Source organism: Thamnophis sirtalis, unplaced genomic scaffold (assembly GCF_051295495.1).
Source record: "Thamnophis sirtalis isolate CommonGarterSnake01/CBP01778 unplaced genomic scaffold, rThaSir2_p1.2 scaffold_4, whole genome shotgun sequence".
In the NCBI taxonomy this organism is placed as follows: Eukaryota; Metazoa; Chordata; class Lepidosauria; order Squamata; family Natricidae; genus Thamnophis; species Thamnophis sirtalis.
In genome coordinates, this window is record NW_028261384.1 from 83,169,859 (window position 1) to 83,193,280 (window position 23,422).

The 23,422-nt window shown below is 37.4% G+C and overlaps 1 protein-coding gene across 6 annotated transcripts in view; it reads right to left on the bottom strand.

Annotated features, from left to right (window-relative positions):
• Nucleotides 1–23,422, bottom strand: part of FHOD3 (formin homology 2 domain containing 3) — a 256,533-nt gene that overhangs the window by 183,083 nt on the left and 50,028 nt on the right. For all 6 annotated transcript variants that reach the window (XR_015696402.1, XM_087713216.1, XM_087713213.1 and 3 more), the window contains exon 3: nucleotides 21,782–21,846. Coding sequence is in view for 5 of the 6 variants with exons in the window: in XM_087713216.1 (XP_087569342.1) it covers nucleotides 21,782–21,846 (65 nt within the window). In the remaining variant the exon portion in view is untranslated. The remainder of the gene's footprint in view (nucleotides 1–21,781; nucleotides 21,847–23,422) is intronic.

The following is a 23,422-nucleotide window of genomic DNA, read 5'->3' on the forward strand; positions in this document are numbered from 1 at the left end:
TGGTCTGGGTGTCGTTGATGGTGATAATTAAACAGGAGCTTCATTTTTGCTGGCAGAGGAATGAAATAGGCCATCGCAATGGCTCCCCCTAGCCCTGTCCAGGCCATCACTGGCATCCCTGACACTACAGGCGCCCCTTACATGCACATGGCCCTCCTGAGCTCTGTTTTTGGCTGCGACAGCCTCCTCCATGCTCCTGAACTCCATTTTCACTGGCAGAGGCCTCAGTTTTTAAAAAGGATAAGTAGGGTTAATTCTTTTTTCCCTGAGGCAGCTGATAAAGAAGCAGTGATTTGCAGCTGGATGATAAGTTCCATAACCAAGAATTGCACAACATTTAAGCGGTTCCTTTGTCCCCTACTGTATCTTACCATGTACCAGTGATATCAGAGATTAACTGAATTCATACATTATGCCCTGTCATATATTTACCATGAGTTTTATTTGAAATGAATGAATCCAGTCATTAAATTCAAGTGATTTTACAAATACTTTAAAGTTATATATGCCTTATGTCACAAGATTCAATACATACATTCAGTGGCTGTTTGAACAAATAATAACAAACATGTGCAAATAAGCCTTTGTTGAATAACTAATAAAATATTCTAAACTTCTATCATCAATTCAGTCACAATTTTTGGAAAAATCCATTATTTCCTTTGAAGGAAAACTATCAAATCCTAAGCAATTGTGTTCTAAGACACAGTAAAGGATAAATATTTTAGTCTGAATCAGCTCTTAAAATCAGGGATGGTATACATCAGTGGTAAGATCCAAAGGGTAACAAACGTCACTAAATAGAGACCATAAAAATCTATCTATCTCTCCCTCCATCCCTCGATATAATACATTAAATAATAGGGGATAAATTAAAGGCATAAAATCTACCCATCTAAACCTTTTAAATATATATTTTTCTTCAAAGTAATTTCCAATTTCAAAACTAAATATTTATAATTTTATTGATTACAAACAGGGTGTTAATATAAAAACTATGCAAAACTTATTGAAAATATGCCAATATTGTGTATCTGAATATAGCAGTTCTTTACAAAACAACAGCTTAAGAACAAGTTACAAAAGAATATATAGAAGTTAAGATATAAGAGATACTTTGTGAAGGAGGACAGAATTAAAAGAAAACCTCTCAGGGCCAATTCTGCTAGGCTGTAGTCCATTTAACTGAAAATTATAGATCAGGTTAAAACAATATAGGTAAAAATAGAGAAATTTGGGAATCTTTCTTTTTTAAATTGAGAATCACAGCAACCAAGATATTCAGAAAGCCTGTAATTCCAGGAGGCTCCTTTGCAACTTGTAATTACCGCATTGCAAAACATGTTTCCTTAAGAATACATAGCTTTCCTACATATCCAACATTATTATTACTGCAGAACAAACAAGGGAGAAAAAGACTCACTATGGAAAATAAGATAAAGTTCAGTTGCAGAAAGAGATTGTGGTTTGTAAAGAGAACCAGTTTGGTCTAGTGGTTAAGGCATCAGGAGAGAATGCAAGAAAAAGTGAGTTCAATTTCTGCCTTAGCCATGAAAGCTAGCTAGGTAACTTCGGACCAGTCACTCTCTCTCAGTCCAACCCATCTCAGATGATGGTTGCTGTACTGAAAATAGAATTAGCAAGTTAATGTTGGATATATTTGCCTTATCGAGGTTGGATTTTCATAAAAGCCATAACACCCCCCCCCCCAAAAAAAATAAGATATTCATAATATCTTCTAACTGGAATAATCTCTTTTCACCAATAAAAGCACTATCAAAAATGACATTGTGTGATAAAAATGCTTCTTAAGCAACAACTGAAGAGACAAAAAGTGTATCTTAAGCTTTATGAAACAACATTGAAATTAACTGATTTATTACAACTGAACTGAATCATAATAATTGCTTAAAGGATGTGTTTCTTCCTATCTCTCATAATTAATACTTAATACTTGATAGATTAAGTGCTAGTGTCAACATTACAGTAACAACCTTTCCATAACATGGTCCTTAAGGTCTTCTAATGGTGTATTAATTGTCTAATTCAGTCCATCTATCTTGCTGCTGGTTGTCCTCTTTAATATACTCTTTAATAAGTAAGTATAGAGTCTTCACATGAATATTAAATAAATTGCACAGCAACTTCAGAAGCAAAACTGATCATTATTTTATATCTCTCTAGATACAGTACAAAATTAAACATCTGCAGCTTTTCTGTTTTACAAAAGTATCCCAATTTTGATGACTTTTTAAATTTATTTATTTTCTTAGACATGAAAATATGTAGTATTTATTAGAATTCTACTATATGAATATTAGTACAATAATATGCATGAGAATTATTAATATACTGCTATACAATATTCCTTCCAGTGTTTCTTCATTCAATTTCATTCCAAGGGGCAGTTGTCAAGGTGCTGTATTGGCACAGGTGATACCCAGTTTGTAGTCCTCTATCGGTCATAGGAGCTTGTGGATAGTCACTCTTAAGTCAACTTCGTTACAGAGTTGTTGTGTGGAAAAACAACACACACACACACACACACACCATATATAACATCTATATATAACCAATAGATAACTTGACTCATTGTGATTTTAATTCAATTCACTCTGCCAGAAGCTTCTTATTTACCATCATTTCCAAAACTACGGTCTGCTTCTTTCAATTTTAATTATTCCTTGCTATTTTTGACCACATATATCTTTCTATAAATAGAAATTCTATACCATATTTTTCTCACATTTTTATTTTTGAAATAATTAGTATTTTATTCTGAAATGAATCATTTGATTTGTAATAGAATCAAACTACAAGCCTTGTAACATATACTACCGTTATATACACCACAATATAAAAAGGATGCTGACGCACTAGAAAGAGTGTAGAGAAAAGCAACAAAAAATGATAAGAGGTCTAAATCATATGATGAGTAGGTATGTCTATAGGAACTAGCTATATTTAGCCTAACGAAGAGATGACTAAGGGGAGATATGATAGGAGTCTTCCAATATTTGAAGGGCTGTCATAGTGAAGAGGGTGTCAGCTTATTCTCATGGCATCCTGGAAGGAAATCTCCATAGATTTTATTGCTGAATTGTCTAAAGCCACTGTGTGTGTGTGTGTGTGTGTGTGTGTGTGTGTGTGTGTGTGTGTTCAAAAGATTTCGGTTGTAATTAATGGTGATTTGTTTAATCAGGAGATATCCCAGAAGGGGACAAGCTAGAATTGTCCTCTATCCCTTTCATTCTTTATTTTGGTTCCTAATTTTGAATAAAAGGAGAAGACAAGGGTTTAAAAAAATGAGACTTTTAAATTGAGAGCTTTTGCTGGCAATTTGGTTTTTATGTAACAGGATTTTCTAAAAGGGATTGAATCTTTCATGAAAAAAAAAGGTTTTGGCATTAGCCAGTTTTAAGATAAATCACCAGAAAACAAAGGTGTTGATTATAAATGACTATACAAGATCAAGACATTTTGATGAAGAAATCTGGTTTCAAAATTGAGAAAAATATTAAATATTAAGTTGTTATTTTGACTAATATGAGTTGCATCTTGTTTCAAATAAACTATGTTAAGGTATGGAACAAAGTTGAAAAAGATATGCTGAGATGGGAGAAACTGCAATAGCCACTGTTGGAAGCACTTTTGTGACTGAAACGAATTTTTATCTAGAATGCTATTTTTATTACACACAATAAGGGTATTAATGATGATTGATGTATCATTTAAACAACGACAAAAGGATATCCCTAATTTGTTTGGCACAGTACGAAACCAAAAATTTAATATAAACTTCTGCAGGGTTCAAATAAGGAGGGGGGGGGATTAAAAGTACCAAATTTGAAATTGTATTTGCTACTTATTTAGTTTGGGTGGATGACTGTAAGTGTAAGTCAGTAAGTAATTTTAAGAAAGAGAAGGTTATAAGAATTAGAAGGATATGATTTAAAAATTGGATGACATTGTTATTTGTGGCACAATGAAGTGGAAGTGAATGTAAATTTTAAAAAAAATATTTTATCAGGTGAGTTCTATTGAAAATTTGGAAAAGGTATCAGGCCAAACTGGTTCCTAAAATTATTTTATGGTTGTCATCAAATAAACCTTTTTATAAGAAGGAAACTGATAATTTAAAAATGGTTAATTTATGTTTATTTGCTGATTCTCCTGAAGGTGTGTAACTTTAAAACAAGAAAAATGTTGAAGTTGGAAGATTTTACATACTATTGGTTTCCTTATGCTCAATTAATATGAAGATTTAAATTGTATTACAGGAACTATGAATTTGAAAACAATAAAACTTAATTTGCTATACAATCTACAAATGATGATCATATTATTGGTAAGATGTATAAATATTAATATGAAGATTTAAATTGTATTACAGGAACTATGAATTTGAAAACAATAAAACTTAATTTGCTATACAATCTACAAATGATGATCATATTATTGGTAAGATGTATAAATAGTGAAAATTGAAACAGGATGAATGGGTTAAATAAGGTATAATAAAATGGGCAATAAATTTGAATATGAGAGAAATATGAGGAACAAAGATTTGAAATTTATATTAAATTATAATCTTAAAGAAAACTTTTACAAAATGCTGTATTGTTGGTACATGACACAAGATAAACTGTGTAAGGGAATATTTGTTGGAAATATAATCAAACTGAAGGAATGTGTTTTTTTTTAAATCTTTGGTGGACATTGAGAAAGCTAGAAAATAATGAAATCATGTGTGTGCGTGTATCTGTGTACACAATTGAAACTAGAGACCTTTTTTTCAGGCTGAATGGAGACTTCTTATGGAACTTTGTTTTTATATATTATAACAGTTGTGCAATTTTTATATTTTCGAAGTTGGAAGAATCTACTTACTTATGTAATTTGTAAATACTCCCTTCCATGTTTCTATGGATGCCCCGAAATACCCAAACCTGGCATATCTCTCCACCCAATTGTATCAGTATCAGAAATCTTTACCTACAACATCAACAACCTACAAGAATTATCAAAAAAGCTTGGGCTTTTTTGAAAAGCTTGGGGAGGCAACACTCCATTAACTCCCCTCCCTTTTTGAGTTGTGAGCCGCCCTGAGTCCCTTCAGGGAAAAGGGCGGCATACAAATAAATTAAACCCAAACCTAACCTATAGTGTCTTCAAACAATCAGAGACCTCATTATAAATGAAGACAACATCATGGTCTCATTTGATGTCACAGTCCTTTTCACATCCACAGATCTGGAATTTGCCAAAGACTCTATGATGACATTGCTCCACGTCACAACCCAACTTAATACCCAAATATCCAGGATTATGGAGCCTGTAGAATTTCTAGAAGCCTGGCATCCTGACAAATAGACATAAGCAATATCCACATACTGGGCCATAGAGACAATCAATAAGTCACAAAAAAAAAAAAACCCCAAACCACCTCCCCACCAGCAATCAACACCCAGATGAGCATAGATAAGATTAAAATTAGACCATCAATCAAGAAGCAGCAATCAAGCTAACAGTAAACAGCCCAACCAAATGCCATTGGGGCAGCAAAATCTCCAAGACCATTCCCACTTTCACTGACAGGGAAAACTAAGAGCAAATCCCACTCCATACTAAAACTTGACAATCTTACCTAAGGTAATGAAACATCTGCATAAAACCAACCAAACTCAGAGAGCACTAAGGATCCATCATTTCCATCCATCTGTTACAAATATTATCCTTTATCTCATAGAAAAATGTATGGCGAAGCTGATGGAACTGACAGAGATGTTGAAATTGGCAGCTTTTATTTTAAAAAAAGGAGTGACAAATTTTATTTTTGTGTGGAAACCACTTTTCCCAAAAAATTGACAAAAAAATGAAAAAAGTTAATGATTAGAATAATGTATGAAAATGTTAATTCTGTAATGTTTGAGGGTTTATTTTCCTATATCTGTACCAATAAAAGTCAGAAGTCATTCTATGTTCTATTTTTCTTTCTTGCATTTTCAATTCTTTTCTGAGCTTTTTCTTCTTTCAATTTTTTTGTTATCTCTTTTTGATTGTCAATAATATATATAATTTAATTCATATACACATATACACACATATTCTTATATACACACATACATATTCATATATATAAACATACATATATACACACATACATACACATATTCATATATGCATGCACACACACATGCACATATATATGAATTGAATTGGAAGAACTGAAATTGAAAAAAAAAAGTGTGTGTGTGTGTGTGTGTGTGTGTGTGTGTGTGTATGTATGTATGTATGTATGTATGTATGTATGTATTTATATATTCCTCGACTTATGATCACAACTGAGCCTAAAATTTATGTTACTAAGTGGATATTTTTAAGTGAGTTTTGCCCAATTTTATGACCTTTCTTGTCAAAGTTGTTATGTGAATCACTGCAGTTGTTAAATTAGTAACATTTTAGTAAATGAATCTGGCTCTCCCATTGACTTTGTCAGTAGTCTGCAAAAGCTGATCACATGACCCTGGGATACTACAACCATAATAAATATGAGTCAATTGCCGAGCATCTGAATTCTGACTAAGGGGATGCTGCAACAGTTGTTAATGATAAAAAACTGTCAGTAAGTCTTTTTTAGTATCATTGTAATTTTGAACGGTCACTCAATTAACTGTTGTAAGTCACAGACTACACACATATAAAAGAAAGTTGGAATAAATTATCCTCAAGATCCTTCCTTACACTCTATGATTCTACAAAGACATTTTCCCTGTGATACAAAATATGCCAATCTGGTGAGAAGTTATTTGCTTATAAGATAACTTCAGGAGAAAACCTTTGAAGAAGGGAAAATACACCTTCTATAAAGTGCTTTTGGACAAAATAACAAATCTTAGCACACATTTGACATGCAGCTAGGAATTACCCCTTATCTGGCAAAAGCAGCATGTAACAATTCAAACTTGGGCTGCTTCCTATGATTCCTAAATTGTAGAAGTTATTAGAATGCTGGATATTTTTATATAAAATATTTTTCTATATGAAAAAACACTCATAGATGAACATTACATCTACTAGAAGAAGAATTTTAGATGGATTCGAAAATTGTTTTTTTTTCTTATTAATTTAAGTCCAATTTAAACCATTGGAGCCAAAGAAGCAGAGAACATTCTATTAATAAGATAGACAAGGAAGTATCAGGGGCTTACTTTACAAAGGAATATCATTTTTTTGAAAACATTTGTATACTTACAAAGGATTAAACATAATTACAAACAGGATGAAAATGATGAAAGTCAAAATATAAATGTGCCCAATGAAGCAGGAAAAGAAGGAAACCTAATGCGTTGTTGTCCCATGGCTTAGAGAGTTATAATTAGCCTAATGAACTTTATTACTCCCATACAAGCAAATTGGAACAGACTTTGAATGCCTTAGTACAAAGAATGGGGGTAAGTTTTAATATTAATAAGTTGTTTTAGAAGATTAGCTTATCTGGTTTTGTAATTTACTTCATGAGGAGTAAAAAGGAATTCGTTATAATAATGTTATTTATATAAATGTTTAAGGAACTCATGTTTCTAATTAGAAAATAACTCCAACTTTCAGACTGTAAAAATAATTGGAGCTACCATTATTTGTGTGTTAATATAGTTTATATGAACCATTTTTAATTCTCTGCGGAAGTCAGGAAGTCTTTTTATTTCTGAATGACACAGACTAATAAAGATACTTTTATAATTATATCTGTGCAAAAATATTTAAATCAAAGACAAATATTTTATTGTATGCTTGAATACAATATAAGGCAAGAAGGAAAAATCTTTTCTAAAATGTAAAGCCTCAGGCAGACACCTTAAAAAATAAAAACAATGTGGATTTTAGAAAGGGATCAGTAGAACAAATATAAAATGTTGGAAATTGCAAAAGGAAGTTCCCATGCAGACTTATAGTAAGCCAAGTAAAGTAGAGTGCCTTATCAGAGTTCCCACCTATGCTGCCTATTCTCAAACCAGTGAACTCTCTCCTGCCTTGCCTGGCTTCTTCAATGTCTCACGCTAAGATATCTTTTTAAGTGTCAGGTTTCTGACTACTTTTAGCTGGAATAATGTTGTGTAAGTAGATTTTTGGACAGGGCCTTGACAAAATGGCAAAGTGATTTTGAAGATGTATTGGATTAATTTGTAAATGAAGACTCAACCATCCAGTCCAAAAGTATCTAAAAAGGTTAAATCCTGACAACTGGACCAAACTCAGAGCAGGATGGAACCCATTAAATGGTTCCTATGATGTGTTTCTGCTGGGGAGGGGTGTTATTTTACTATATTATTTAATTAATTAATTAAATGATTCTCTCTTTTATTAGTTTTAATGTTTTTATATGATGTTTTTATATTCTTATAAGCCTCCTTGAGTCGTCATGTGAGAATAGGCGGCAACATAAATCTCCTAAATAAATAATAACTAAATGAATTTAAACCTTTTTAGATAATTAATCATTGTACATTTTACTATTTTTTTAATAGATAAACAAGACAGTCAAAACTGAATAGGTACATATCAATGAATTAAAAGCCAACAGCTGAGTTTTGCAGAAACCTAAATAAGTGTTTGGATTTAATATAATCTTCTTTGGAGACAAAAAAATATTGATTATAAACAGACTAATAACTGAGGTCAAGTCTCAGATAAACTGTTCTGGTTCTTTTCTTCTGCATACTTTTCTTCTGTTTTCCAAGTGAATTATAATAATAAATAGCTGAGATTTTAAAAGCAATCTTGCAATTGCAACTGTTCTCACATACACAAAGATGTGGATAATAAAGTTATGAAAGTCATGATGTCAGGAAATATCAAGTGATCAGGCAACAGCAACAACAGCAAGAAAAGAACTACAGGTAATCCTCATTTTACATCCGTTTGCTCAGTGACTGTATTAAGTTACTAGGGTATTGAACAAAGGGCTTATGCCTAAAGTTATAGCCACTGCAGCACCCCTGTGGTCACCTGATCAAAATCTGACCACTTGGCAGGTTTCCCACCCTTAAGATTGTAGGGAGACAACAAATCCCTCTCCACTATTCTCCATCCCATCTCTGCTCTTTTGGCCCCTGACACACTGCTGCAAGCAAACCCCAAACCACAGAGCTTACTCAGCTTCATTCTAAGTTCCACATTAACTGTTTGCAATCAACCAATATGGCTATAGCAGAAGCACCTTACTCTCTTTGCTGTCTTTTTGTTGCTTATCTACCTCTTTTTTAGGTGTCTGTGTGTGTGTCCAGCTTCTGTAGTGGCTGTTTGCAGTACTGAATGTGGAAATTTTTTATTCAGTGTTATGTTAAACAACTTCTAGAAATATTTTCTTTGCTTCCTTCAAAAAATTGAATCTGGGAGATTCTTTTCCTTTACTCTTAAGTCTGTTGGTCATTCATCAAAGTAAGCCATTTTGGCCTTCTCTTTCCAAGTGTGTGTGTAATGTCAGCATAATTAAGTTGTTAAGAGGGGCAAGACTGGAAGGTAGTGTAGCTTCAGCACCTAACGATGGGATAGGAGAGAGAAAGATCAACAAGTCTGCCCCCACTTTTTTCTTTATTGAAAAGATGTTGGGTTTGTGGATGAGACAGGAGTCAAGAAAGAAAAGGTGCTGGGAAGCATATTCTGGATCTGCTGCCTTTGCATTCAGTGAGTGGGCTTTCCCGAGCAAGAGCAAGGAAAGGACTGCACTCTCCTAACTGCCATCTAATCAGGACAGTGACCTAGCCATATGCATGGGTTCATCCTTGTGAAAAATGTCACCAGTGGATGGATGATTAAGCTTTCTTCAGTGTGTTTCAAAGCATCAGGGCTCTCATAGTCAAGCAGGTGGGTTTTGCCTCTTTGTTATTGGAATCTGGCACTAGGGCCCTAATCTAGCCAGGCTTTTCCTCACTACTGGGCATGTTCCAAACTCCAATAAGCCAGATTCTCACTTTAGCTCCTTTTTGCTGCTTGTTTGACCTTTGAGGACCTAGCTTCTTCTTTGACTGTTTGCTACATTGTTTTCGTTTCTTGTTTTTCTTTTGTGGCTTTGTAAAACTTTTTGCTGGTTTATCTGCCCCACCCCGGATGTAGCCCCTGTACTTCTTACTTGGGATTCTGTCCTCTTAGTGAATCACAGTTCTCATTTAATGACAACAACTGGGAGTATCAAGATTACAGTCATTGAACAAAACAGTCACACTACATCTCACTTGACTGCTTTGCTCACATAAAACAGTTGTGATCATAAGTTGAGGACAACCTATACTGCCCAAATGCTATTTCGGTGTTCCTCATGGATGACTGTCTGGTCAATAAAGAAAACAGACTTTCTGGTTTGATTATCTAGTGCTCCCTGGATAATGAAACCCCCATCTAGAATTCAGACTTAACAATTTCAAACATTTTTCAGACTTAAACCATGAGTTAGAAAAAACTATGTTAGGCATGACACGTTAACATCACTTGCGGAACATATTCTAGTGATCCAAATGTGAAGGCAACATTTCTACTACTGTTTAGTATGACAATCCTATATTGAATATTTTCAAGTCCCTATAATGTTAGGCAAGTTAAACTGCATGTGGAACCCTATATTTAGTCACTGAATATGTGTTTTCATTACTAATAACCATGTATGAGATCAAATAATAATTCCTTTAACTGTGGATAAAATAGGGAAAGACACTATTGGTGTACTTGTAGAGGTAACAGACATATGTCTTTCAATTATGGTTAAAGTAGGATTGTTATTATATCTCTACCTTTTAACTGGACTGTACATTTACATCTCCCAGTTTTTACTTCATCAAACTGAATCTAGAGCCTTAGAAACTACTATATTATTTCACATTTCTTATTTTGATGAGGCAGCACAAGCACATTACTTGGTGAGAAGAACCATGTTAATTGCATCAGAAATAGTACCCTAAAGACCAATTACTGATTACCCTAAAGACCAATTACTGATAATTACAGATAATCTTATGAAGTGTTGTTTTCATTTTGTCGTTCTCATTGCTTGTTAAGAAACAAAACAAACAAAAATAGAAGTACCAAAATCCAATTCTGTTGCCATGAAAATTCAAAGATGTAAACAAAAGCTTTTATACTGCTGGCTAAATTAGATATTGAAGACAAAAGTAATACATGTTATTACCTTCGGTATTACCTCATTTTTAGTAGAAAAAGAACTGATATGATAAATATCTGATAAATACATTAGTTCAGTAGTTCTCAACCTTTTCTTCACTATTGATCCCTTTTATAAATACCTTTTATGGCCATGGACTATCAAACCATAATATTTTTTCAAGACTTAGCAAACCCTGCATGATGACATTGCCCCCCCCCCCCCCGGGTCCATGGACTATATGTTAAGAACCACTGCATTAGTTAGTATATAAATATTTAAATTCTCTACTGTGACATTAACTTTAATTTTAACCAAAAATAAAAAGAATAAAGATAACAGAACAACAAGAGTTGGAAGGGACCTAGGAAGTCTTCTAGTCCACATTCTGGACAAATGATTGTCCAATCTCTTCTTAAAAACCTTCAGTGATGAAGCATCTACAACTTCTGAGGACTATTCCACTGGTTAATTGTTCTCACTGTCGGAAATTCCTCCTAAGTTTAAGATTGCTTCTACCCTTGATTAGTTTCTTCTTCTGACTTCTCGTACTTTGGTAAGACCCAGTCTTCAATATTGGAACACTGCTATACTGCTATCATGTTACTCCAATCCTTTTTTCCCACTAAACTAGACATACCCAATTCCTGCAACCATTCTTAATGGTTTAGCCTCCATCCGCTTATAATCTATGTTGCTCTTCTCTGTACCCTTTCCAAACTCTCAACATCTTTTTTTATATTGTGGCGACCAAACCTGGATTCAATATCCCAACCGTGATCTTATCAAACCATTATAAAGTGGTACTAACACTTCACCTGATCTTGATTCTATCCCTCTCCTAATGCAGTCTAGGACTTCACTGCCTTTTTTTTGTGGCTGCAGCACACTGGTAGTTCATATTTAAATGACTGTCCACTGGGATTCCAAGATACCCTCTCACAATTACTGCTATTGAGCCAGGTTCCACCAATTCTATTCCTGTACATTTGGTTTTTCTTGCCTAAGTATGAAACCTTACTTTTCTCTTTTTCTTATTTTGCTAGATAGAGCTCATTGTTCAAGTCTGTTGGGATCCCTCTGGATCTTGACCCAATCTTCTGGGGTGTTGGCTATTCCTGCCAGTTTAGTGTTATTTGCAGACTTGTTGAGTTCCCCTTCTATTTCCTCATTTAAATCTTTCATGAAAATATTGAAGAGTACTGGGCCTAAGACAGCGCCTTGGGATACCCCACTGCTTACTTCCCTCCATGTACCAGTAGATGTAGTTCCGTTAAGGGCTACATACTGAGTCCAGTCAGAGGTGGGATCCTCCCGGTATAACAACCGGTTCGGTGATTGTGCGACAGGGATGACTTTCACACTATATCTTCTCAACTGGCACATTGTTTTACATGTAAAAGGCATCAAAGATCTTTCAATCCCAACTCAAAGAAGAGAAATAAATGAGGATAAGTAACTGTTGGAGGAAGGAGTAATCTCTTTTGAGTGCTGAGAATTTCAATTATACAACACATCCTGAAGGCGATGAATGGATGGATGACAGACTAACAGGCAAACAAGCATTAGGAAAAGAAAAAAGGAAATGAGAAATTATGATGCAGCATTTTCTTATAATAGTTCTATAAAACCTTCTGCTTACATGCCGTATTTTTCTAAAGAAATGTTGAGAAATATTTCGAAACAATTTTTTGCTGTAAAAATTTGAATATATCAAGTAATGATATACCATTTGTATTCTGTTAAGTGGACGTGTGATTATGTTTTTCATATAATTAGTTCTTGTTAAAACTTGAAATAACCTCTATTTTTACTACATTTTGAATATCTGTTCATCAAGTTACAATTTATCATTAAAGTTTAAAGTAAGTTACATTTAAGTTACAATTGCTAACAGTTTATAAAGAGATACCATGTTTCTTTGAAAATAAAACAAGGCCTTATTTTCTTTTGACCCCTTAAATAAGCACTTGGCCTTATTTTGGGGGAGGTCTTATTATTTTTGAGGTGCAGGAGGCGGCAAGCATGGTCACCTCATGGCTGCTGCTGTGTTGCAATATTTTTGGGGAGATCCTATTTTCAGGGAAACAGGGTACATCTACTGATATATTTTTCTTCTGCTCCAATCTGTTAATCCTCTTGGGGCTCCTACTGCTCTTAGAAAAATACAGATAGATATCCTCAGACAAATAGATTCTCAGACACATAGCTGTGTGAAAGCTTCAGTGATGGAATGCTTATAACTCCAGCAAGCAGGCTATTCCATAGTGCAAGAGCTCTCATGATCAGAAAAACTGTCATTTTGAATCTGGATCTTCCTATGTTTTTGGTCTACGGTCAGGAACTACAGATATAACACCTTTTCTATGCCTCAGCTCTTCAAATATTGGAATATTGCTATCCACATCTTTTGTTCTTTAGGCTAAAAATGACCTTTTCCTTTAACCATTCCCGGTTCATCATCTTCATTGTTCTTCTCTGCACTTTTAAGTGCAGATCTTCAGTGTACTTCATGTATTGTGGCAATCAAAATTGAACATAATATTCCTGCTGCAGTTGGACAATGCAATGTGATGCAGAACTGTCATTTCTTGTGATGTTAATCTTATATATTTACTGATGTACTTAATATCCTACATCTAACATAAATGCATATTTTCATAGTTCTATTCCTGTCTTTTAAATAATATACAACACTATATGAACACACTTTGGATATTCCTTGGCCTATTAATCTGCATAAAAAAGAAAAAAAACTTTGTAAAATAATATTCTTAAATTATAGAAAATAAACATAGAAAATAGTTTGCTCTAGGCAGCAGATTTTTAAAAAAGAAAATACCATATTTTTTCGGAGTATAAGATGCACCGGAGTATACGACGCACCAAGATTTGAAGAGGCAATTTTTTTTAAAAAGTAGTAGGTAGATAGAGGGATAGACGCCCCTCAGAGAGGGTTCGCAATTTGGGAGTCCTCCTGGATCCCCAGCTGACTCTAGAACACCATTTGTCGGCTATGACCAGGGAGACCTTTGCCCAGGTTCGCCTGGTGCACCAATTGCGACCCTACCTGGATCGGAGGCCCTTCAGATAGTCACTCACACCCTTGTGACCTCAAGACTGGATTACTGTAACACGCTCTACATGGGGCTGCCCTTGAAGAGTGTTCGAAGACTTCAGCTAGTCCAGAATGCAGCCGCGCGAGCGATCGTGGATGCACCCAGGTACACCCACGTTACACCTATCCTCCGCGAGCTGCACTGGCTATCCATTAGTCTCCGGACTCGCTTCAAAGTGCTAGTCGTTACTTATAAAGCCCTACATGGCATCGGACCTGGGTACCTGAGAGACTGCCTCCTGCCAATTACCTCCCATAGATCGATCAGATCGCACAGACTAGGCCTCCTCCGGATTCCATCTGCCAGCCAATGTTGGCTGGCGACTCCCTGGGGGAGAGCCTTCTCTGTTGCAGCTCCAGCCCTCTGGAATGAGCTCCCCGTGGAGATCCGGACCCTTACTACTCTCCCAGCCTTCCGCAAAGCCATGAAGATCTGGCTGCTTTGGCAGGCTGGGGGGCTGTTGAAATAGTCAGCCCCACGGGAACTATGAATGTTGTGTATTTTAAATTGTTGTCTGTCTATTTGTCTATTTATCCCCTTCCTTTGTTTATTGTAAGCCGCCCGGAGTCCTTCGGGAGTGGGCGGCATACAAGACCAATAAAATGAAAATTAAATGAGACAGTGAGAGAAAGAGAGAGAGGAATACAGTAAGTAGGTAGGGAAAGAGAATAGTTAGGTAGATACATAGGTAGATAAAGGGATAGAGAGAGAGAGAGAGAAATACAGTAGGTAGGTAGGGAGAGAGAGTAGTTAGGTAGGTACGTAGGTAGATAAAGGGATAGAGAGAGAGAAATACAGTAGGTAGGTAGGGAGAGTGAGTGTAGGTAGGTAGGTAGAGAGAGAGAAATAGAGAGAGAGAAATACAGTAAACAGGGAGAGTAGATAGGTAGGTAGAGAAAGGGATAGATAGATAGATAGATAGATAGATAGATAGATAGATAGATAGATAGATAGATAGATAGATAGATAGATAGATAGATAGATAGGCAGGCAGGCAGGCAGGCAGGCAGGCAGGCAGGCAGGCAGGCAGGCAGGCAGGCAGGCAGGCAGGCAGGCAGGCAGGCAGGCAGGCAGGCAGGCAGGCAGGCAGGCGGGCAGGCAGAGAGATAGAGAGAGAGAGAAATACAGTAGGTAGATTGGGAGAGAGAGTGTGTGTGTAGGTAGGTAGGTAGATTGGAGCATTGGTTCTTATCTGATACGCCCCTTCTCTAGGCAGGTGGAGATAACAGTCATGCATGGGTTAATTCAGTCAGCAACCAATAGAACTGAGTCTACCAAAGTGAGGTCATCGCCTCGAGGGAGTGTCCTCTCGCTTTTGTGTCAAAGGAGATAAGTAGACTGCTTTGCGTTAGTTGACTGCTTTCAATCCTCTGAAAAAGAAAAAAAATTTCCCCCCCTTAGCTCCATAATGCCCACTGTCACTTGGCCAGGAACCAAGGGCGGGGCTGACCACTGTCTCCACCTGCCTAGAGAAGGGGCATATCAGGTTAAGAGCCAATGCCCCATTCTCCAATGTTGGTGGAGATAGCGGTCATGCATGGGACGTACCAGAGCTGGGCTTGTCCCCAGGTGGGATTGAGACTGAGCTAGGAGCTTGAAGAAGGGAGAAGTTGCTGGAGGATTCGCCGTCCAAATGCCGCATCCGCTGATGCATATCTATCCATCTTATAATGGCAGATAAAAGAATTAGGGGTCGCTCAGGTGCAGATATCTTCCACCGAGGTCTGCCTTGTCCACGCTGCCGATGTAGCCGCGCTTCTTGTGGAATGTTAGATGAAGGGGAGAGGTGGTTTGCCACATAAACCCTGGTTATAGTCGATCGGATCCAGTGCCCCACCATAGATGGCAAAGCCTTTACCCCTTATTTGTGGGATGAAAAGAGACGAAGAGAGACTCAATGCATCTGAAGACGGCCGTCTTGGCAATATAGATCTTAAGAGCCCTTCTGATGTCTAACTTGTGCCATTTGTGCTTGAGCCTTTGAGAGGGATTAGGTCAAAAGTTCGGTAGGGTGAGGTCCAGGGACTGATGAAAGGCCAAATTGACCTTTGGGACAAAGGTGGGATTAATCCGAAAGACTACACAGTTTGGGTGAAAGGTACACAGGTCGGAACAGATGGTTGCCAGCGATTCTTCTGGCCTTAAAAAGGAGAGAATGAAAGACAGCAGGTTTGCACAAACCAACAAATGCAGGGGAGTCAGGAGGAAGTCCCTCGTCTTCTGAGAGATCTGAATCCCTTGCCGGGTGTTCTTCTTCGCCAAAAACCGAAGGCTGGTTGGAAGTGCCAGGGAGCTCATGTGACAATGAAGCTTAGAGATCCCCATCCCTGCACCTGGAACCCGAGGAAGAAGCAGACCTGCAAGGGGTAGAGTGGTTAAAAGATCTGTATTTAAGGGCCGCTGCTACGCTGCATTCAATGGCCTCAGAAATTATGTCTGCCATACCAGGAGAGTAAGAGCAGCGGCGGCAGCGGAAGGACGGGAATCCCCCCCCCAATAGAAGGGATCTTCATCCGGAGTGATGCTCCTGTCCCCCTCAGATTCATCCCCAGTGCAGGCGAAGTCACCTGGGCCCCTGGTCTCCTCCGGCTGAATGATGAAAGCTGCAGGAGAGAGATCATCCTCCGACTAAGAGGACAAGTCAGGTGGAGGACTGGTCTGAGAAGCCCTTTGGGGCTAAAAAAGATGGGATTCAGTGTGATTAGCCTTGGCCCTGGCCTTGCAGGGAGGAGCCTGGGTGGCATTATCCCTGGCCTGTGGCTTGGTATTATCCCTCTGTGACTCCTTGGGGGCCTTGGGGGAAGGTTCCGTGGGGGATGCTTCTGGGGCCGGTTTGCTTTTGCGGGTTCCAGCAGAAGGGGTCTCGTTTGTGGATAGAGGCAATTGTGGCTCAGGGGCAGGAGAAGAGGTTATGGCCTGTACTCACAACTTGTTAAACTTCAAATTGACTGCCAGAGGTTTTTGCGCCAAAACAAAATGGCTACTGAGGCTACAGAGCCTATGGACCTGGTGCCACGAGGTAGCAGAGACCAAAGGCAAGTGAGAATGACAAAGGCCCTGCGGGGAGGCTGCGGAGCCCGAGAGGAGCAGTGGCAGCATTCCAATGGGGCAGGAGCACTGAGGAACAGCAGCGGTGTGCAGCGGCGGTGGTTCCCGGCGGTGGTGGCTGCTGGCAGGTGCTCTGGGCTGCTGGCGGCTTTTGGAGGCGGCTGCGGCATGAGGGGGGCATGTAGCCCAGCAGAGATAGCAGCGCAGAGTGAGGCCTCCAACGACCGTTGCCACGAGGTGCTGTTTGTCGGAGAGCTCTCTGCCAGCAAGCTCCAGAGGCAAAAGCCTCAAAAATCTCTCCCAATAGCCCCGGGCCAGTTGAGAGACTTAGCTTTATCCTGATTCCTTCCAATTTAGATGAAATTTAGAACAAAATCCAATTAAATACGATTTAAATAACTTTTAAAGTTGAGGAGAAAGCAGTTAGCACAGCCAATTCGATTGAACTGAGTCTAGAAAAAGCAGGACACTCCCCCGAGGCGATGACATCACTTTGGTAGACTCAGTTCTATTGGTTACTGACTGAGTTAACCCATGCATGACCGCTGTCTCCACCAACGATGGAGAAAGGTAGAGGGACAGAGAGAGAGAAATAGAGAGAAATACAGTAGATAGGTAGGTATTTCTGCTGGCACAGCACTTGATCAATGTAATTCTCATCAATCTGTTAAAAGAGTTTTCCAAAAGGAAAAAAAAGTTTTTGCACTCTACAAATCTTGGGGGGGCTTGCAGTGTGCTCCTGGAGGGGGGGGGCAAAAATGAGCAAAAAATGGCTCATTTTTCACGAAAACGGGCCCATTTTCTGTCAAAAAAATTGCATGAAAAGCCTTATGGTGGCTTATAGAGCCGGGGGGGGGGGGAAATGGCCCAGCCCCCAGGAGCTCTCTGAAAGCCTCCATAAGGATATGCACAGCCATTTTGGTGAAGGGGCAGGGCTTCGGGAGGCAAAAAATGCTGTATTTGGTGTATAAGATGCACACAGATTTTCAGCCTTTTTGAGGAAGAAAGGTGTGTCTTATACTCCAAAAAATATGGTAGTCAATTTTGCATTCTTTTAAAAATCTCATACCCTATTAATACCAATTCAGCTCATTAGCTTATCTAGCTCAGTATTATTCATATGACATTATCTCCCACAATAGGCTATGACAGCGATCCCCAACCTTTATTGCCTGGAGGCCTTGCTGGGTGGGGGGGGGGAGAATTAGACTGGGGGAGGAGAAGTGAATTGGGACATATGAGCAGCAGGCCGGCACACATGCACATGTAACTTTATTGCAAGTTGACCTGCGAATGCGAACTGGCCCACCGCTTGAGCAACCCGGTTGCAAGTGGGCTACAGACCGATAGTGGGTGGAGACTCAGGGGTTAGGGACCTCTGTTCTACAGCTTTTCCCCGTACATTATTAAGAGACACTAAAAATGTACTACATAAAAAGTATCTATTCTTCCCTCCCTTGACCTCATCAAATCAATAACATACTTACAAAAATGCTTTAGTCACTTCTATTTATACAAAATAATGAAGAACATCAATGCATTGCATATATATTTGTAGTTAAGGCAAAAAACTAATATTTGGGAGGATTTCTTCAGGATGCTATATACTTCTAAGGAGTCTTTCTCTTCTAAGACTGGATTTTAAATAAATTTCATTCTCCACATAATGACCCAAGGTTACCAGAATAGCCAAATAACTAGACCATTATTTTCATCATGGCATCACCTTCTTAAAAATTTGATTGGGCCCTGCCTTCCCTTCCCTTTTAATCTTTATTGGAATTAAAATTACATCTAACTAAACTTCATTCAGATAACTCCTATATAGAAAATATAGCTTTTAGGAAGCACACATTGCCTTGGACTATGCTTTAACTTTACAGTATTTCCTAGACATTCAGAACTTTATGATGCTTATATTGATTTTGGGTTTTCCTTTGACTAGTATCAAGATCCAAACTATGGGAGAATTCTTCTACAGTATAAATATAAAGCTTCCATAGATATCTTGTTGTTAGTTGCAAAGACATGTCCAACCCATCACAACCCCATGGACAATGTTCCTCCAGACCTTTCTGTCCTCTACCATCCCCTGGAATCCATTTAATCTCACACCGACTGCTTCAGTCACTCCATCCAGCCACCTCATTCTCTGTCATCCCCTTCTTCTTTTGCCCTCAATCATTCCCAGCATTAGGCTCTTCTCCAGAGAGTCCTTCCAGATTCTCATTAGGTGGGCAAAGTATTTGAGTTTCATCTTCAGGCTCTGGCTTTCTAAAGAGCAGTCAGGTCTCCTCTAGGACTCACTAATTGCAGTCCAAGGGACTCGCAGGAGTCTTCTCCAGCACCATAGTTCAAAGGCCTCAATTCTTTGGTGCTCCAAAGAATTGGATTGTTGGAATGGTCCAACATTCACAGCCATACATTGCAACTGGGAAAACCATAGCCTTGACTATACGCACTTTTGTTGGAAGGCTTTTTAGTATGCTGTCTAGATTTACCATAGCTTTCCTTCCCAGAAGCAAGCGTCTTTTAATTTCTTGGTTGTAGTCCCCATCTGCGGTGATCTTGGAGCCCAGGAAAATAAAATCTGTCACTACCTCCATTTCTTCCCCATCTATTTGCCAGGAATTGAGAGGGCCAGATGCTGAGGTCATTTATTAAGTTTTCTTAATGTTGAGTTTCAAGCCAACTTTTGCATCTCCTCCTTTACCCACATCAAGAGGTTCTTTACTCCTCTTCACTGCTTCTTCACCTGCATATAGGTTTCTCAAGAGACAAATAAGATGGTCTGGTACTCCCATCCCCTTAAGAACTTGCCACAATTTGTTGTGATCCACACAATCAAAGACTTTAGCATAGACAATGAAGCAGAACTAGATGTTTTTCTGAAACTCCCTAGCTTTCTCCATGATCCAGCGTATTTTGGCAATTTGATCTCTAGTTCCTCTGCCTCTTCTAAATCCTGCCTGTACTTTTGATAATTCTCAGTCCACATACTGCTGGAGCCTAGCTTGTAGGATTTTGAGCACAATTTTGATAGCATGTGAAATGAATGCAATAGTGCGGTAGTTTAAACATTCTTTGGCATTGCTATTCTTTGGAATTGGAATGTAAACTGACCTTTTCCAATCCTGTAGCCACTGTAGTGTTTTCCAAATTTGCTGGCAAATTGAGTGTAGCTCTTGTACTGCACTGTCATTTAAGATTTTGAATAGCTCAGCTGGAATACTGACACCTCCACTAGCTTTGTTGTTGCTCAGACTTCCTAAGGCCTATTTGATTTTACATTCCAGGATGTCGGGCTTGAGGTCAGTGACCACCTCATCGTGATTATCAGGGATATTAAGCTTGTTCTTGTATAGATCTTTTGTGTAATTTTGCCACCTCTTCTTAATCTCTTCTGCCTCTGTTAGGTCTCTCATTTTGGTCCCTTATCATGCCCATTTTGCATGAAATGTTTCCTTCATAACTCCAGTTTCCTTGAAGAGATCTCTGGTCCTCCCTATTCTATTGGTTTCTTCTATTTCTTTGCACTCCATTGATATACATCTACTTTAATAATCTACAAATTTTAAGCAAACTCTTGGCTGAAAGTATAATGTAATACACATGGACCCTGAAAAAGCTGAGTTTATTTTATGATATGGAAAAACTAAAGAGCTGAAGCAGATTTTCAGCATTAAACGTTAGCATGTGTAATGTATTTGCCAGTGGTGTAACAGAAATTCCAGTTGGAACAGATGTCAGACAAAAGTGCATTTTGGCACTTTGTTAGTTAATTTGTTCATTAACTTGCCTCAAGACAAAATGAGTAATCCAGCCATTCATCCTCCAAAATTTATCAATAGATGTGTTTTATTCTCTTCTGTATTGATAATACAGAACTTCACTCAGAGGCAAAGTTTGCTTGAGGCAGGTGCTGTTTGAGCTTACCAAGTTCTGCCAATGGTTATTAATAGATTATTCTAAAACTTAAGTTTAGACTTAAAATGTAAAGCATCCTGTGATATACATGAGGCAATTAAAAAATGAGCTGAAAAATTATTGTTTTGCTACACAATTAGTTGTCAAGGACCACTTGTAAACTACATGATAATTCTTAATCACAAAAATGAAACTTTCATACATTGAAAGTGCCCATTAAATTCAGTTTAATAACTGTGCAATGAAACAGAAACCCCATAAATAACTAGGAATTGAATAAAACTCTAAAATTGTTTATTCTAAATTATTTGTTATAATTATTTTTCTTGTATTATTCATTAAACAGATAAATTATATTTTGCTAGGCAATATGGTTTGCAGCATGCAGTAAGGTATTTTCAGTAGTTTCAAAATGACAAATGTAAGATAATATTATTCTAACCACATATATTATTACTTTAAGAATATTTCCACTTTAAGAATATTTCTATTTTATACATTTTTTTCTATTTAAAACTTACTATGAACTTACCAATGCAGGCATGAACTCGGACTGAAAGTTGGGTTCTCAGAATTATGCTGTGTTTTTTCCCCCTACTGGGGAGAAGAAATAAATAAATGTGATAAGCATAGTAGAGAGTAATTATAGACAAAAATAATTTATCTAGTCTTATGATATCTAATGAATTTAAAGACAATCAGATACCATTTCTTCAATTAAAATCATACATGTATATATGTATCATGATATCTGCATCTGAATTTTGAATTTAAACTTTTAATTCTACTAAAAAAATTAAGCATTTTTTAAATCACAGATTTGGTTTGAATTGATTTGTACTGTGAATTAACCCTGTAGAAAAAAAGTGTTATTGTATTGCTAGTTTCCCAAATCCCATATTGAACCAAAATTGGAAATATCCAGGTGTACATACATATTCATTTATATTTGAATCCATACTTATATCTGGATTTCAAATAATGAGTACAAAGAAAATAATTTTCCGAACAACAGGCCTAACTGTCTGAACTTCTGCCTATGGTTATGTTTGTGTATTCATACTTATAGCTGCATGTCACTTGTTCAGGCCTCACCCAGGACTTTAGTTAAAGTTAGGGTTAGGGTTATAGTCTTCCTTTCTTTCCTTCATTCCAGATGCTTCAAAATTTCTTCAGAAAATGTAGGCATCATAACCTCTCAAAAAATAGCTGAGCCACTTCAAAGGTTCTTATAAACTTGCAGCTGATCCTTACTGCAAAGTGGTTCAAACAAAATTTTACTAGTTAGGTAGCAGGTTCAGAGATCTTGTCTACAGTTTCCAACCACTATAAACCAACCACTTTTCACCAATACCTTTTGGTCATTGAACGTGTGTTATGCCATTTAGCACTTTCATTTGACTTATCTCCTCCTCAAGGGAAAAAAAAAACCATAGTCCAATTACCTTTTGAAAAAGCATTTTTGGAACAACCATGATCTGGATGACTGAGAATCTCCATAGACATCTCCCCCTACAGCTTCAGCTGGACAATAGGAAAAGTTTGATATATTTTGGGTTCTAAGTGTAGGAGGGTCAAATTGCAATACTTGTATCATTGAGAAGCATATCACTGATATAGTATATACCCTGGGGAGCTGCAAATAAAATTTATGCATCCTTTACCCATTGCATTTGTTGTAGCCCCCACACCTAAGCCTGGGTTTGTTATTTGCAGACTCTTTGGACTCTGACAGGAAAAACCAAGATTTGGGATTTCAATTTTGTGTGGGAGTTGATTTTTTAAACAAACCTTGTCCCTCCTCTACAACCTACAACCTCAGAATGCAATTCTGAGGAGGGAGGGCATCCTCCTCTATCTTCTTGATTCTATAGCCCATAATGTTAAAATATTTTGCCTAATATTTAACCAAAATAATATTTTGTACAACTTTTGCAATTTTATTGTTCTAATAAAACAGACTTACACCCAGCCTTCCATGTTATTCTCGTTTTTTTTCCTTTCCTATGCTAAAATCTGTAGCTACAAAATTAAGTATCATATGTTCTTTTTAAACTAAAGATAACTGTTAAAATTGAATTAATATATGAATATCAATGATAGAAATAAGCATAGTATCAATAATATAATTTTCACTTTAGATATTTAAGTATAATTATACACCATTTAATTT